General features: G+C 45.4%; 1 protein-coding gene across 1 annotated transcript in view; it reads left to right on the top strand.

Moving 5' to 3' along the window:
- The first annotated feature begins 13018 nt into the window (after window positions 1–13018).
- BRWD3 (bromodomain and WD repeat domain containing 3) overlaps window positions 13019–15503 on the top strand; it is an 87640-nt gene continuing 85155 nt past the window's right edge. Inside the window, exons 1-4 of the mRNA XM_026652936.1 lie at window positions 13019–13221; window positions 13303–13361; window positions 13501–13530; window positions 13864–13923. Of these exons, the coding sequence (XP_026508721.1) occupies window positions 13185–13221; window positions 13303–13361; window positions 13501–13530; window positions 13864–13923 (186 nt within the window). The 5' untranslated portion in view covers window positions 13019–13184. The remainder of the gene's footprint in view (window positions 13222–13302; window positions 13362–13500; window positions 13531–13863; window positions 13924–15503) is intronic.

Below are 15503 nucleotides of genomic sequence, written 5' to 3'. Positions count from 1 at the left end.
TGCCTGCACACAGCCCCTAGCTACCCCTCTCCCTGCACCCTGAGCTATGCCCCTGCCTGCACACAGCCCCTAGCTACCCCTCTCCCTGCACCCTGAGCTACCCCCCTGCCCGCACACAGCCCCTAGTTACCTTTCTTCCTGCACCCTGAGCTACACCCTGCCTGCACACAGCCCCTAGCTACCCCTCTCCCTGCACCCTGAGCTACCCCCCGCCCCCACCCACCCCCTCGCCTCCCCCCCCTCTTTCCCCTCGGCCCCCCCCCCCGGTTTTTTTTTTTGGGCGGCCCCCCCCCCCCCCCACAGCCCAGACAGGCTCGGTGGGCTCCTGAGTGAGTCAGGGGGTGGAGGTGGTGCTCCCTCCCTGGACCCTGCTGTCCGGAGCTGGGTCAAGCCCTGCCAGCGCTTGCCCCCCACCCCCAAATAGAAGTAAAACTATGCCTATGCCCAAGGGTCTCCCCCCCGGCCTGGAGCCCTGAGTTCCCCCTCCCGCCCCCACTGGGCCCTGGCGTTTTTATAGCATGTTGAGGGGGGCCTCAGCAAGAAAAAGGTTGAGAACCCATGAACTAGAGGATGCATGAACATTCAGGGCCCAATCCAAAACTCACTGAAGTCAATGGAAAGACTCCTGACGATGGATCAGGCCCTTAAACATAGATGTGTAAAAGGAGAATTCTAATACCAAAAATAATGAAAATTAGACAGTCAGTTAGGACCTATTCTGCTTTTTCCTAGTTTGAAAAGAACTGAATAACTTGTGAGTTTTCCTGTATACATTTTGTCTCAACAATGTTGTGATACATATATTAATTAAATGGTAAAATTATTTATCTTGGTGTCTAATATATATTTCTATATCTGTGTGTACATATATGGACACACATTACCATTGTTGTTAGAATTACTTGTTTTCTTATACACTACATCCAATGTAAACACTTGCACCTACATGGGTGTGTATTACATATTTAGAGAGAGAATTATATTATGTGTGACCTTTGTAAATAAAATCATCACAATTAAATCAATGACATACATACCATCTAGCAGCTCAACAGGACACTGAACAGCTCACACCACTTAATGGCTGCCATAACAGATATGAGATATGGATCAGTCCACAGCGGATCAGATGATATTATTCCACACAGATGGCATTTTGTGTTATAGTGCATAGGTTTTAAGATTTGCAAGAGCAATAAATAATGTATTTCTATTTTACTGAATCAGAAGTCAGTAAATTGCAGTACAGATGGAATTATTATAATACAGAATTTAGAGACAAAGGAGACTGTCTTCTTGACTAAGACTATTTCTCGGGAGTCTTTAGAATGGGATAGTATTAAATGCAATTCTTGATTATGGAGCACCATCTAGAGGAACATTTGTATGGCACAGGAGTAAAATGAAATGGTATCAAATTGAAACAAATAGCAAAAATGCAAACTAAGGTTCTCTAGAATATCACAACTATTTACTTAATAGCCACCAAGACAGCATGTTATAAAACAGTGTAAGCTTTGAGAATTTTTTTTAGTATGTGGCATCATATTGGTCTACATAATGTATCTATATTTGTTTTCCCCTGAAATTCAGACACAACATTTTGAGTATTTATCGATTGCAATACATTAAATACGCTGCTAAAAATTCATATGAGGTTGTGATGTTTGACGTACACTTTAAGGAAGCCCTGTACTTTTTTATATCCAGGCGTTGGTCACCACCATTGTATAGTACAAAGGACAAATTCTTAAGTTCCACTTAAGTTCATCATATGTTCAGAAAAATAACCTGTAAACATAAGAGCTTTTAATTTGCTACGACTTAAACCATATGTAAATTGGATATTCACATCAATTAAATAAAACCAGTTTTTCACTTTTAAAAAGTAAGTATGCTTGTGTAGGAATTTCCCCTGCTCATTTGATTATATTTGCTAGGTATGTGATATGCAAGGTAGACATGTACAAAGGAGGATGGTGAATGTATAAAAGCATTAAAAACTGCTTATTTTGTATAAATTCTGTAGCCTTTAAACTTCATATTGACACATATACCTATTTGTAAATATCTAAGAGTCAAGGCAAATCCAGATTCAGACATATGCCCATTTGTATATATTTAAGGATGGAGGCAAATCTTCTCCCCAGCATGCCTATTCAATTCTACTCTAGACAACAGGATTTGTTTTGATTCATTTCTCCTCTCAGAGCTGACCTGGACAGGACATAGCCCTAGACCTTCAGTCACATGACAAAACATTCTTCTATCTTTCAAAAACACTATTTTCTGGAAGAATGTTATTTTTAGAGCATATTAAGGCAAGGAAGTGATGTTACTGACTAGACACAAGTACAGTGAATGTTGGTGCCATGCATAGCTGGGCAAATTTATTTTGGCTAATAGTAAATTTGCCAAAAATGCATTTTTTCAAGGAACCGAAACTATTTATGAATTCAGGTTGAATTCGGTGAATAGTTTTGGTTGAAAAAAAAAAAGATGACTTTTTTTTTAGAAATGTCAACATTTTTTTAATCTACATTTTGTTTCAAAAATGTCTTTTTGAAATGATGTTTGAAACTTTTTGTTCAACCCAAACAAATTTGTTTTGGACACTGAAAAATGGCTCGGCTTTAATGCTGTGCCAACTCCCCCTCATAAAACTATCAGTGAACTTCAGTCCTGATCTGGCCGGCATGTTTTGAGCAAAGACAATCATTTGAAATATACAGTGGTGTCAATTAGACTTGAAAAGTTGGTCCTAGATACTACAGTGGAATTCTACCATATTTTAGACAGACCATCCTGCTGGGATCAGAGCTATAGGCCTCTATGTTACAAATAGGGTTGAACAGGTATAATTGAGGACAGAATGTGGTCCGTTATGAGTAAAGTGCTCCATAAATACATTTAATTGATAATGTTGGAAAATTTAATTGATAGTGTTGGACTGGACTGTATGAGAGACATGAACCCTCCTGAGGAACTATGCTTCAGTGTTCTAGGACCTTCCGCACCTTCCAACCCCACATGAGGTTATTTAATTGAAAACAAATGGACAAATTCTGCTGCCCTCATTTAGTCCTTTGTAAATCCAGTCTAACTCTGCTGAAGTCTGTGAAGCTACTCTGGATGTGTATAGCCAAGCCATGCATAGAGTGTAATGTACTGCGTGCTGTCTCTAATGATTTCTACCTTAGACTCTTTCTACCGATTGAGCTTTCCATCGTTTTGTTCCTTCTTTATGGAATTTAATCTTCATTCTTCATTAAAAGTAAAACTTTCAAAAGCACTTAAGTGACTTAGGAGCCAAAATCCTATTGAAAATCAGTGGTAATTAGGCTCCCAAATCACTGTTAGCTTTATGAAAAATTTCATGTAACTGTTTCCTCTGTATCACATGACCATGTGGAAAGTGCTTTCTCCATGCACAAATGCTTCTGCTGACAGGCTGCTGGGTGGGGAGGAGGACAGAGGCAAGTACTTGGGCTCCACACAGCATATGCCGTTCTGTGAGCTGGTATGGGGAAGCGGGCTTGGTTTCAGGAGAAAGGGGAAGTACCACCAGCTAAACCCACCCATCAGCTGCAAACTACAATGGGGATGGTGCAGAATTAACAGCATTAAGTGGAACATAAATTCCACGAGGGTTTAGATCAGTGGTGGGCAACCTGCGATCCATAAGGGTAATCCGCTGGTGGGCCGCGAGACGGTTTGTTTACATTGACCATCTGCAGGTACGGCTGCCCGCAGCTCCCAGTGGCTGCGGTTCACCGTTCCCGGCCAATGGGAGTTGCGGGAAGCGGTGCGGGCTGGCCACCGCTTCCTGCAGCTCCCATTGGCCAGGAATGGCGAACCACGGCCACTGGGAGCTGCGGGCAGCTATGCCTGTGGATTGTCAATGTAAACAAACACTCTCACGGCCTACCAGCAGATTACCCTCATGGGTCGCAGGTTGCCCACCACTGGTTTAGATGGAGATACTTATAGTTCAGGATCAGATATGAGCAGAAGCTGTCCCACACAGCAACACATACACATCACTGCCTCTATTCCAGCTACAGAGCCATTCCCTCTTCTCCCCCATCAGCATGCCATTTCAGACCACACGATCCTCTGCCATTCACACTACCACCTGCTGTCCAGCATCAACCCTATCCTTCAGCCAGCCAGACTTCCAATCTCTCTTCTGGCTCTAGCGTCCTTCCTTTTTTCCACCATCCCCAGCAGCTACAAGTAGAACATTGCTTATATATAACAGGACTGTAAGTTTCCACATACAACTTCCATGTGTAAATTGTGTGTGAATACAAAAGACTGCAGACTAAAGCATGTATTACTTATCAAGTACTGCTTTCCACACCATCACCGATGATCAGTTATAAGCACAACTTTCCCAAGAGGAGCACTGACCCATCTGTCTTTGACTGCAATGATTCTTACTGCCAAGTGTATTACAACCAGAAGGGCTAAACTTTCCTTTTATAAAAGAATGCTACTACACCTCTATCTTAGCAGAATGCTGCAAAAAGAGTAGAAGGTTCTAGGATGCTGTAAAAGAATGATTGCTATTGGTTGCAGGGTGTACCTGCTGTGGTATTTTCCTGACCACTGCTCAGATAGGCCACAATATATGGGATCCTGATGGAACACAGAGATGGGTACTCTCTTTCTCTCTCTTCCTGTTGGTTGCCATTTTTGCTGTCTCTCATTTTCTTATTTCAGTTCACATTCCCTTCCCTTCCAGTGGTCTCCTCACACACTTTATCTTTTTACTATGGCAGATTGCTTCACCTTGGCCATGTTTTGGCATAGGTGGGTCACTCCCTTTCTCTTCTGCTTTTCAAGTGTTTTTCTCAAGGACCTCGGAAAGCTGGACCCCTTTGAAATGTGACTTTTAAATGGTCTGTATTTCATTACATTCATAGATTCTGAGGCCAGAAGGGACCATTCTGATCATCTAGTCTGACCTACTGTATAATACAGGTCAGAGAACTTCCCCAACATATTTCCTTTTGCACTACCGCATATCTTTTAAAAAATTCAATCTTGATTTAAATATTGTCGGTGACAGAGAATCCATCATAACCCTTGGTAAATTATCCCAATGGTTAATTACTCTCACAGTTAAAAATGTACACCTTATTTCCAGTCTGGATTTGTTTAGCTTCAACTCACAGCCATTGGATCTTGTTATAGCTTTAGGTTTCTGGTTTTAAGAGGCCAGATCTACACTAGGAGCGCTTTACCAATATAGCTATATTGATTTACTATACTGGCAACACACTCCTAGTGTGGACTGGCTAAACTGCACTTTTGTGGCATGACCCCCCTGAACAAAATAAGTGGTACTGAAAAAAGTGCCCTTGCTGATATAACTGTATCTACACTAGGCACTTTTGCCAACACAGCTATGTTGGTCACAAATCATATCTCATTACACCTCTGACCCAAATAGCTATGCTGGCACAAGTCTGTAGTGTAGAGCTGGTGTTAGTATTCAACAGGCTACATAAAAGGCTACTAATAGACGGCGCGTGAGAGGAACCCTGATAGACAAGAACACAAACAACCCTGGTGCAGCAGAACAAGGCTGGTGGCTGGAGCAGAATGGCCTGCCTCTAAAAACTGATGTTTGTTCCTCTTGCTAATAAATGTGAATGTGAGAGAAGTTCCTGATATTATCAAATGGGAGTATGGGTGGGGAAAGGAAGTGTTTGTGTGTTGCTGGCTAGGGTTTCTTAGGCTATGTCTACACTACAGAACTTCCAGCAGCACAGCTGTACCGCTACAGCTGCACTGCTGTGAGGTCTCCCGTGGAGCCGCTCTCTCCTGCTGGCAAAATTAAACCACTCACAACAAGTGGCGTTAGCTATGTCAGCAGGAGACATAGCACTGTCCCCACCAGCACTTTTGCTAGTGACACTTATGTTGGGTCAGGAGGGTGTTTTTTTCACAACCGTGACCAATAAAAGTTTTACTAACAAAAGCGGTAGTGTAGAGAAAGCCTTAGACCAGGGGTTCTCAAACTGGGGGTCGGGACCCCTCAGGTTATTACATGGGGGGTCGCGAGTTGTTAGCCTCCACCCCAAACCCCGCTTTGCCCCCAGCGTTTATAATGGTGTTAAATATATAAAAAGTGTTTTTAATTTATAAGGGGGGTCGCACTCAGAGGCTTGCTGGGTGGAAGGGGTCACCAGTAAAAAAGTTTGAGAGCCACTGCCTTAGACAAAGGCTTTGACTGGTCAAGCTGTATTAAGTATGATGACAAGGCACTTGTATTTTGAAGATGGGCCTGTTGAGTTTACACAGTAAATGGTGTAATGAGAGAATTATGAGGGAGTTTTCCTTTTTTTCACCTCAAATATTTTTTATTTGACATACCACTAATATATGGAGACAAGGTATGTTGGGGAAGGATGTTTAATTACATCCGTGATAGAGGGAGATCAAAGTGAGCAAAAGCAAAGGGAACTCATTAACATGTAGCTAGATGAGACAATGCACAAACATATAACACATGGAAACATCATAAATCAACTTGAGACCTACATCAATATCAACCAGCTCTCCTCTTTCATAGTAATATACTTTCAGTTCATGTGTAAAGGTTCATTACCTACCATTCCTACATTGTGTTTACCTGGGAGATTACTATAAACCAGGGGTCGGCAACCTTTCAGAAGTGGTGTGCCGAGTCTTCATTTATTCACTCTAAGTAAGGTTTCGCGTGCCAGTAATACTTTGAATGTTTTTAGAAGGTCTCTTTCTATAAGTCTATAATATATAACTAAACTATTGTTGTATGTAAAGTAAATAAGTTTTTAAAATGTTTAAGCTTCATTTAAAATTCAGTTAAAATGCAGAGGCCCCCGGACCAGTGGCCAGAACCCAGGCAGTGTGAGTGCCACTGAAAATCAGCTTGCGTGCCGCCTTTGGCACGTGTGCCATAGGTTGCCTACCCCTGCTATAAACCATGAAGTGTGTCTGGTAAAGGATCCAATCTCTCTTATTATCATCTTAGAGGGATAATGACCGAGACCCTCGAGTACAGAGATTAACTAGGTATGTTAGCAGTGACTCAACTATTTTACATTGGTATAAGGAAGTTGGCTTTAATCTGTTGTAGGGTTTGTGGAGATGTGAACTTGTATTTAAAAGGAGATGACCAGAGAGAAGCAATTGTGTATGAATGGGAGATATCCTTTAAATACAGCACACTGGCAATCTGTAATCATAAAGGAGCGGCAAGGATGCTGGGTAGACCTCTTTGAGTCAGCCTTTACAGCTAAGCCACAGAAAGATGTATAAATCCAGGGCTGTCTTCCTCTCCTTGCTATTTAAAAACATTAACAAACCTGGCAAATAAAGTTTTCCCCATACTCCTTCCATTTGATTTCCATATTATTTAATCCTGGGATCAAACAACTGTTGAGGCTCCCCATTATCACAAAAAACTGGGGGGAAGGGGCAAGAGGGAGGGAAGGTGTAGTTGTTAGACTTTGTCACATGGTGCTACCTGGCTTTCTATGACCTTTTTCTCCCCTTATCAAAATGATCCTGCAGATATCTCTGCACTGCTTCAATTTTCCCCATCTCTTTCCAGTTGCTAAAGAATCAGCTGATTCCAACATTCCATCTCTCCTCCTTTCATATGTGGTACCCCAAACACCTACTTTACAACTGAAAAGCTGTAAAGAAAAATAAAATAAAGGAGAATGTAATGAAAACCGGGAAAGGTAAACGTCAGCTAACTTCTTTCAATCTCCCCTTCCCCTTTGACAATTTGGCTCTCTCTTGCTTAGTAGCAAAAATTATCATGCTAATTAATGTTCATGTTCTTCTTTATCCTTCCATACTGCTTCCCCCCTTAGTCCATTTGTATAATAAAATTCTGATGTGGAGCAATTTGCATAAGTGGACACTGGCATAGCACCTGGCTGTGGCTAAGAGACTCTCTGGTACTCCAAAAAGTGCTGTTTCTTGGATGAGGAGGAGCCAGAAAGAAGTGGGTCATGGAGCTGCAGGTAGGAACCGTTAGTGGAATCATGGTTTTAGTATGCCTGGGGAGATAGGGGTGGTGGTGAGGAAACAGTGCTCCAGTGGAACTAGGGACAAACTTGCAAGCAGGCATCACTCACCAGAAAGCAAAGACCACTTAGTATGAGATCCATGGGCATGTGCAAAGCAGCACTGTTCACAGTCAAGGGCCTCATAATAACCCTGAGGGGTACTAAAAGGTGGCTGGCAGAATGGGAGTAATGTGAAGATGTAGTAGCTTAGAACCTGCCACATGAAAGAAGGTTGCTCAGCACTAGTAACCGCAACAATAATCTCTTGGATTGGAGGCTGGCCAGGGAGGAGCTATGCAGCTGCCGGTAGGGATGTGACTAAAGATCGATTTGTATTTGATTTGAACACATAGTGCCATGTTGCAAATATCTGTACGCTGTGAACATGAATTAACAAACAGTCATGTGATTATTAAGGTGATGCTTTCTTGCTGATGTATTATTAAATCGGAACATTAGGGAATACTATATAGAGCTGTCATGTGGCAGGTTTGTGAGTACAGTGACTAGGAATCCTGTGAAATCATGCAGCATTTGGCAAGAGACCTCCATTTTGAATGTGTGGGAAGCATATGAGCAATAGAAAGGTGTGCCTAGCGTGGGCATTTTTTCAACCTGTATTAGGCTTTCAGTCTAAAGCCCACTGAAGTTAATGGAAAGATTCAGTGGGCTTTAGAATAGACCCTATGAAAATAATTCTGCCAAAGTTAAATATAGAATGGCAAAGCCACTCTCTGTTGCGGTGGTGCAGTTTCAGGGTATGTTACAATTGCCATGGTGAAGTAAGTGCAGGTCAGGCATGCAGAGATATATTAAGACTGGGACATCAATCAAATGGTTGCCAAGGAAACCTGTCATTTTCAAAATGAAATATGCTGGGTGACTGTTAACACTCAGAAGAAGGCCTGGGCCATGAAAGGACATGGTGCTACACAATGCTCTTGGTGAGATATTTGCACATGATATGGATCTATATTCAACTTTGGAAGACAAGGGATTTGTTATACTGCAGAGTATTCTCAAACCATATTATAAAATCTCATCTGAGTTTTTGTTCAATCAAATTTCTGACATCTGTGAAAGAATATGCCTATAACTATTAATGCTGGGGGTGAGAGAAATATTACCTATGTTCTTCATCACTGACACATAGCTCCAGAATAACACAACATGGTTCTTCATTAGTTTTCCTGTCTCCTACGTTGATAACTAATCTAACAGAACTGCAGTTTCTCTCTCTCTCTCACAAGTGCAGGTATGGTGACTTTCAAGAGTTTTTGGGGAAATATTGGGAAAAAAAAGTTACAGAGAGGAGATAATGTTGGAAACAAACACCAAAAGCTGATATTTACAGTTTGGCCTGTTTGTGCACAGCTTGCATCTCTGTCAGTAATGATGCTTTATCCAGCCACTATTTCATATCTGCTATCAAGAACTACTGGGCTGGAAGCTTCTTGGCTATTTTAAACCCCCAGCATTAGAAGGGTGCACCTACTAGGGCTGCTCTCAGGTTCTCTTCCCCAAGAGGTAACACCTGTACCTCCCTCCCCCACTGCGTACTGGCTTCCCCCACTCTTGGGGAACCCAACATCTATTTTAGACCATCCCAAACTCTAACTTCATCTCCCTGCTGTTGGGGACTCCCCCAAAGGGCAAACACTCGGGGAAAATTGTTGGGTTGGGGTTAGTTTTTGTAGGGTCTCCTTAATTGGTGCATGTGTCTCTCCCTCACTATCCTGGGTTGGTGTTTGTAGAGAGACACCACTGGCTAAGGAGCAAGGGAGTCAGGTCGTCAGGACACTCTATTCCCAGCTTTGGGAGGAGTGGGGGCTAGTGGACTAGGGAGCTTTGAGCCAGGACCTCCTAGACAGGGCCAGCTCCAGCATTTCTGCAGCCCCAAGAAAAAAAAAAAAATTAGCATTTTCTATACTACCACGTATACAAAAAAAGACTATGCCTACCCATCAACCAGTTAATTCAAGATGCTGTAACAATATGGAATTACTATGTTAAAATGTCTCATAGAAAACAAACCAGCTTGGCGTGTGAACTGTACAGAGCAACCAAATGCCATAAGTCTAATTCCTTCCCAATGGACTATTGCTGAAACTAGGGCAGATAATACTGAAGTTATCTGAAAACCTAACAGGAAAAAAATAATGTAGGCCAGACTGCATCTCTGTAATAACAGCACTGAGGGCTTTGAAACTGTACTTCACAAAAGTTTTTAAACTATGCATAAATCTAATGAAAGCAGAAACAATTAAATTGTTTCTCATGTTTCAGCCACGCTGAAACAGAACACTGGGATTCAGCTACTTGTGTACTAGATCCATGCGCTGTTATATTTTTTCAGCTTGGATGGCAACTTCTCTAATGCCAAAGCAGCCATTCAAAGCATTGTTAAACAAATCCTGCTACAGAATGCCAAATATGTCAAAATACAACTTCAAAATAAAGAATTATTAATAAAGAAGTAAAGGGTTATTGACTTACTCATCAAGAAACAAGTAAAGAGAAGGTAGGACTAAGGAGATGTTCCCACAAAAATACACAGGATCTGTAGTGAATAGCTGTCATTTAATCTCACAGAACGATACATTTTGGCAACCCCATAAAAACATAAAGCTATCAGGTTTTGACATCTTTTGATATGGCAAAGTCATTTTCTGAAGCTTTGCCAAGCCATGTTTCCTATGAGAAATTATCTGCTGTCCTTGAGGATCTTTAAGTTGGTTGCTACTGCACCCTTCTTCCTCTGACGGTTGCAAGCCTTTAAAAAAAAAAATGCAGTTTAACAATAATGTCTGTTTTCTTCAACACTGAGGGCAAATTATTTTTACTTGAGTGACTAAAGGTAGCCTACCTGTGGCCCTGATCCTGGAACTGGATGAGGGGTAGGCAGACCCTGGTGCCTACATGGAATCTCATTGACTTCAGGGGTTGGCCCACATTGATTCAACTCCAGGACTGAGGCTGGTCTGAACATCAAAACAGCTGAACACTTGCAGTGTCCAGGTCCTACTTACTCCAACGGGAGGAATGAGTGCACAGCACTGCTGACGATCAGATCATTTATTTAGGTACCTATCTATAGGCTCCCAAATCTGAACATTTTATGGAGAATCTGGGGTTAGAAGGGACCTCAGGAGGTCATCTAGTCCAACCCCCTGCTCAAAGCAGGACCACTCCCCAGACAGATTTTTGCCCCAGATCCCTAAATGGCCCCCTCAAGGATTGAGCTCACAACCCTGGGTTTAGTAGGCTAATGCTCAAACCACTGAGCTATTTGAATACCTTTATTTAATAGTTATAGCAGAGAGTAAATCACTACAAACATATACTGGTATTATTTATAGGTCTATTTAAGTTCTTTATATGTCATTAGAAATCACTAACATGCATATTGTTGTGTATCTTAGTTTAAGAAAACTTTGAATCATGAACAATGCACATTATTTTTTAAAATTAATACTTATTTCCAAATGGCTGCTGTATTCATGCTATCAAATGATCAGACATGGTCTTCAAAGCCCTGCTTATCAGTAGCAACTATTTGGTAACCAGTCAAACAACAAAAATAAGCATGACAAGGTGGGTGAGACAAGCGTGTAAGCTCAAAAATTTGTATCTCTTGCCAACAGAAGTTGGTCCAATAAATGATATTACCTCACCCACCTTGTCTCTCTAATACCTTGGGACCGACACACCTACAACACTACATACAAAAACAGGCATCACACCCGTAAAAGTAATCCCTATTACTTTGGACTGCTGTTACCATTGCAGCTAAACTTTACCTCCTTTCGGGTTGCCTAGACTAGATGACCTAATACTTTTTTCCGCCTCTAACTCACATAATAGTAAAGTAGGACAATAATTGAATCTCATGAATTTCAGTCTTGTATGTTAAGGGCTGAGTAAGGTCTGTTCTTGGCCTCACTCTTTCTTAACTACTTCCTTGTGTTGGCAGCAGGATTGTAATGTACTTCTGTAATCACACTTCATCTGTACCCCAGCACTTGAAATACCTGCCTCTTATACCAGAGGTGCTTAAAATATTATACATACTTTGTAAAATGCTTAGAGATAAGGCTCCTTTAATTTAAGCTGTCATGACATTAGGCATAAGCAGACTAAACAATTGCTTAGGACCCAGGCAGCTCAGCCCCCACTCCCCCATTTAGTACTACTCCTCAAAATACCATTCATCTTAGTTAATGTAGGCTTTTTAACGCGTGTACATAAGTGCTGAGTTGATGGATTGTCTGGCCCGGGAAAGAATACAATTAGGTCACTGGCTGGATTGCACTAGAATAAATGGTGGATCGTCAGCCAGAGGTTATGGGCGTGCTGCAGATAGGTGAACAGCATGGTTCCTTCTCGCCTAAAAGCCTATGTTTAGGAGGGGGGGAGTGGTCCTGCTTAGAGCCCCCGCTGGGCAGGCACCGCCTCTGACCTTAAAGGCCTGCCATGTCTGAAGGCATCCGCCTCCCCTGGGTGCAGCCGGCCCCAGGATCCGAACCGGGTTTCACTGGCAGCTCGGTCAGGCTGCGCTGGGGCGGCTCAGCCCGATCTCCTGGCTGGGCGCGGTCGAGGAGGCCCAGCGCGAGGACGGCCGTCCGGGCAGTACATCAGCCGGCCGCAGGGCAGCCGGCGGGCAGGGGGCGCTGTGTGCCAGGGGTTACAATGGCGGGCCTCAGCATCGCCCCCCGCGGGGGGAGGGACCAAGTCACAGCGCGCAGGACGCAGACCCGGAAGCCGCACAGGGCCGCGGCATCACCGAGTTTCCGGAAGACTCGTATCAGAGCGTCGTCCCGCTGTCTCAGCACGTCCCCCGAGTCCGTCCGTCCTTCCTTCCGCTTGGGCTTTCCCCTTGCCTGGACGGCCGCCCCCTAGCGGCGGGCGGTAGCGCTACACCCTGCTCGGCGGCTGCCTCGGGCCGGGATATCTATGGGGCGAAACGAGATGCAATGAACCCGAGAGCGAGCGAGACAGCGACGAGCGCGGCGGACACGCACCGGAGCAGCAACATGGGGGATCGGCCGCAGTAGGAGCGGCTCCCCCCGGGTACGATCCGCCCCTGTCCCCCCCTCGGGCCTCTGGAGGAGGATGGCGACAGCGGCCGCCCCGACCCAGCTGGAAGCCGGTGGGTATCGCTGCGGGGGGAGGCGGGCGGCGCTCCCTGACGGGTGTCCCCCTTGTAACCGCGTCCCCTTCTTCTCCGCAGAGCTCTACTACCTGATCGCCCGGTTCCTGCAGTCCGGACCCTGCAGGAAATCCGCCCAGGTGAGCGGCCAGCGCGGGGCTCCGGCCGGCCCGGCCCCGCCGCCGGGGCCAGCGGGGGGACGGGGCTGGGCGGATGGGGCGGCGGAGCCGCCGCTCGCTCGGTGGGTGCCGGACTCACGTCCTTTGTGTCTCTCCCCAGGTGCTGGTGGAGGAGCTGGAGGCGCACCAGGTAGGGGCTACGGGCTGGGGCGGGCGGGCAGGTGGGAGTCGCCCGGTCCCGCAGCGGGGCCCCCTGCGGCTCTTGGGGACCCTTCGGGCAGCAGCGGGGAGCGGTCGGGGGGTGGCCTGCGGCGGGCGCCTCTCCAGGTGCTACCCGTGCGGGGGTGGGCAGGGCCTGGGAGCGGGGTGAGGATCAGCCCCCTCCCGGCCCCCGCGCGCCCCCCGCCTGGGGCCGGGCCGTGGAGCAGCCGGGGCGCGGGGCAGGGCTGGCTGGGAAGGGGGTTGCGGGGGGAGGGTGCGGGAGATGCCGTGCCTGCGCTGACTGCCCCCTCCCCTGCCGCAGCTGATCCCCCGCCGCCTGGACTGGCAGGGCAAGGAGCACCGGAGGAGCTTCGAGGATCTGGTGAGTGAAGTTTCGCTCCAACTTCCCCGTAAGTTCCCCCGTCCGGCTGCCGCTCCCCACCGTGGGGTGAGCGCTGAGCCCCGGGGTGGGGCGGGGGGTGGCCGCCTCGCCGGTCACTGGGGGTGTGGGGGGACTTACTGCCCCCGGCGCGTGTGTGCGGGAGGCTGCGAGCGAGGTGCCTGTTGTGGAGGGTTATCTGAGGGCACGAGAAAGAGCTGGGGGGAGTCTGGCGAATGGCATAACGCTTAACAAGCTGTAGTTCCGTGTTTGGGAATGGAAGCTGCCTTCTGATTGGCTGCAACTCCAAAATACGGGAACTGAGGACAGGGCCAGTGTTTCTACGTGGGGGGGCGGGGAGGACACCATGGCCCTGGCACAGTGGGAGGCTGCGGGGCAGCCAGGGGGCAGCTGGAGCCCAAGAGTCACTTACTGCGACTGAGTAATAACCCTGTGAGCTGTGGACCCCTCGTCATTAATGGTGACAATACCAGCAGCACTTCTTTGGCCTTCTAGGATTTCAAAACACTGATACACACTGTCACCTTTAAATGGGGTCTAAACAAACCTTTTAGCAAACCTACCAACTACAGTGATATTTCCACTTTTAAAAACAATTCAATACAAATAGTCCCCCCCCCCATTAAAAACAACAAGTAAACATTCCCCTGCAGTGTTGGAAACCCAGCCATCACAGCCAACACTAAGAACTTGTATGTGAAACCATCAATCAACAAATGAAACTCTGCATTGATTGCTCTTGTCCCAGATGAGAGGAAATGCCAAATGTAAACAAAATATAGTAACAAGAAAATAGATTATTAGAACTGAAAGAACTTCCCTGAAATCCAATGTTACTGGTAAGGTAAAGAGAGTTGACAACATAAGATACTGCAATAGCTTTTTAACATCCTCAGAATGTCCCCATGTGAAGTAAGACACAAGCACCTGCCGTTTGCAAGAGGGAAACTAAAAGGCAGGTTAATTGTTTAAGTGACACACAGGAAGTCACTGGACAGAGACAGTATTATGATTCAAGGGTTCCTGGCTCCTGGCCTATGTTCAATCCATCACACCACACTGATGTAATTGACTGCCTTATTTAAACAATAAATCCTGCACAAGGTCACTTAAATGTTTCAGGAATGTGTAGTAAAAATATGAAATGTTTCATATTATAGTTAGCAAATCCAGAGATTCCATGTGCAGAGACACAAGGCAATCAGAGAGAGTGACTCGTTTCTCGAGATGTTGGCTCCCCTCTGCAGTGAAGCAACATATGGCCTTTAGGCCCCTGGAGACTCTGTGGGCCTGATCTTCAGAGGGGGTGGCACCTGAAGCCCCTGTTGACTGCAGATGAAGTACTTGGGCTTTAGGCACCTGGAGACACTTGAAGTCTAATTTTCAGAGGTTGCGGGCATCTGCAGTTCCTGCTGACAGTATATGAAGTTGTGGTGGTTCTGTATGGAAGCAGCAAAGACTGGAAGAAATGAGTTGGTTTTCATTGTCTTTGGAGAGTACAAATCACCCCCCGGCTCCGCGCTTTTAAAGTTACCAGGAGTTACATACAATAAAGCTTGGCA

This window comes from Terrapene carolina, unplaced genomic scaffold (genome assembly GCF_002925995.2).
Source record: "Terrapene carolina triunguis isolate 2854851 unplaced genomic scaffold, T_m_triunguis-2.0 Scaffold131, whole genome shotgun sequence".
NCBI classification, from domain to species: domain Eukaryota; kingdom Metazoa; phylum Chordata; order Testudines; family Emydidae; genus Terrapene; species Terrapene triunguis.
Note: the sequence above shows the minus strand (reverse complement) of the source record. Positions and strands in the feature narration are given on the sequence as shown.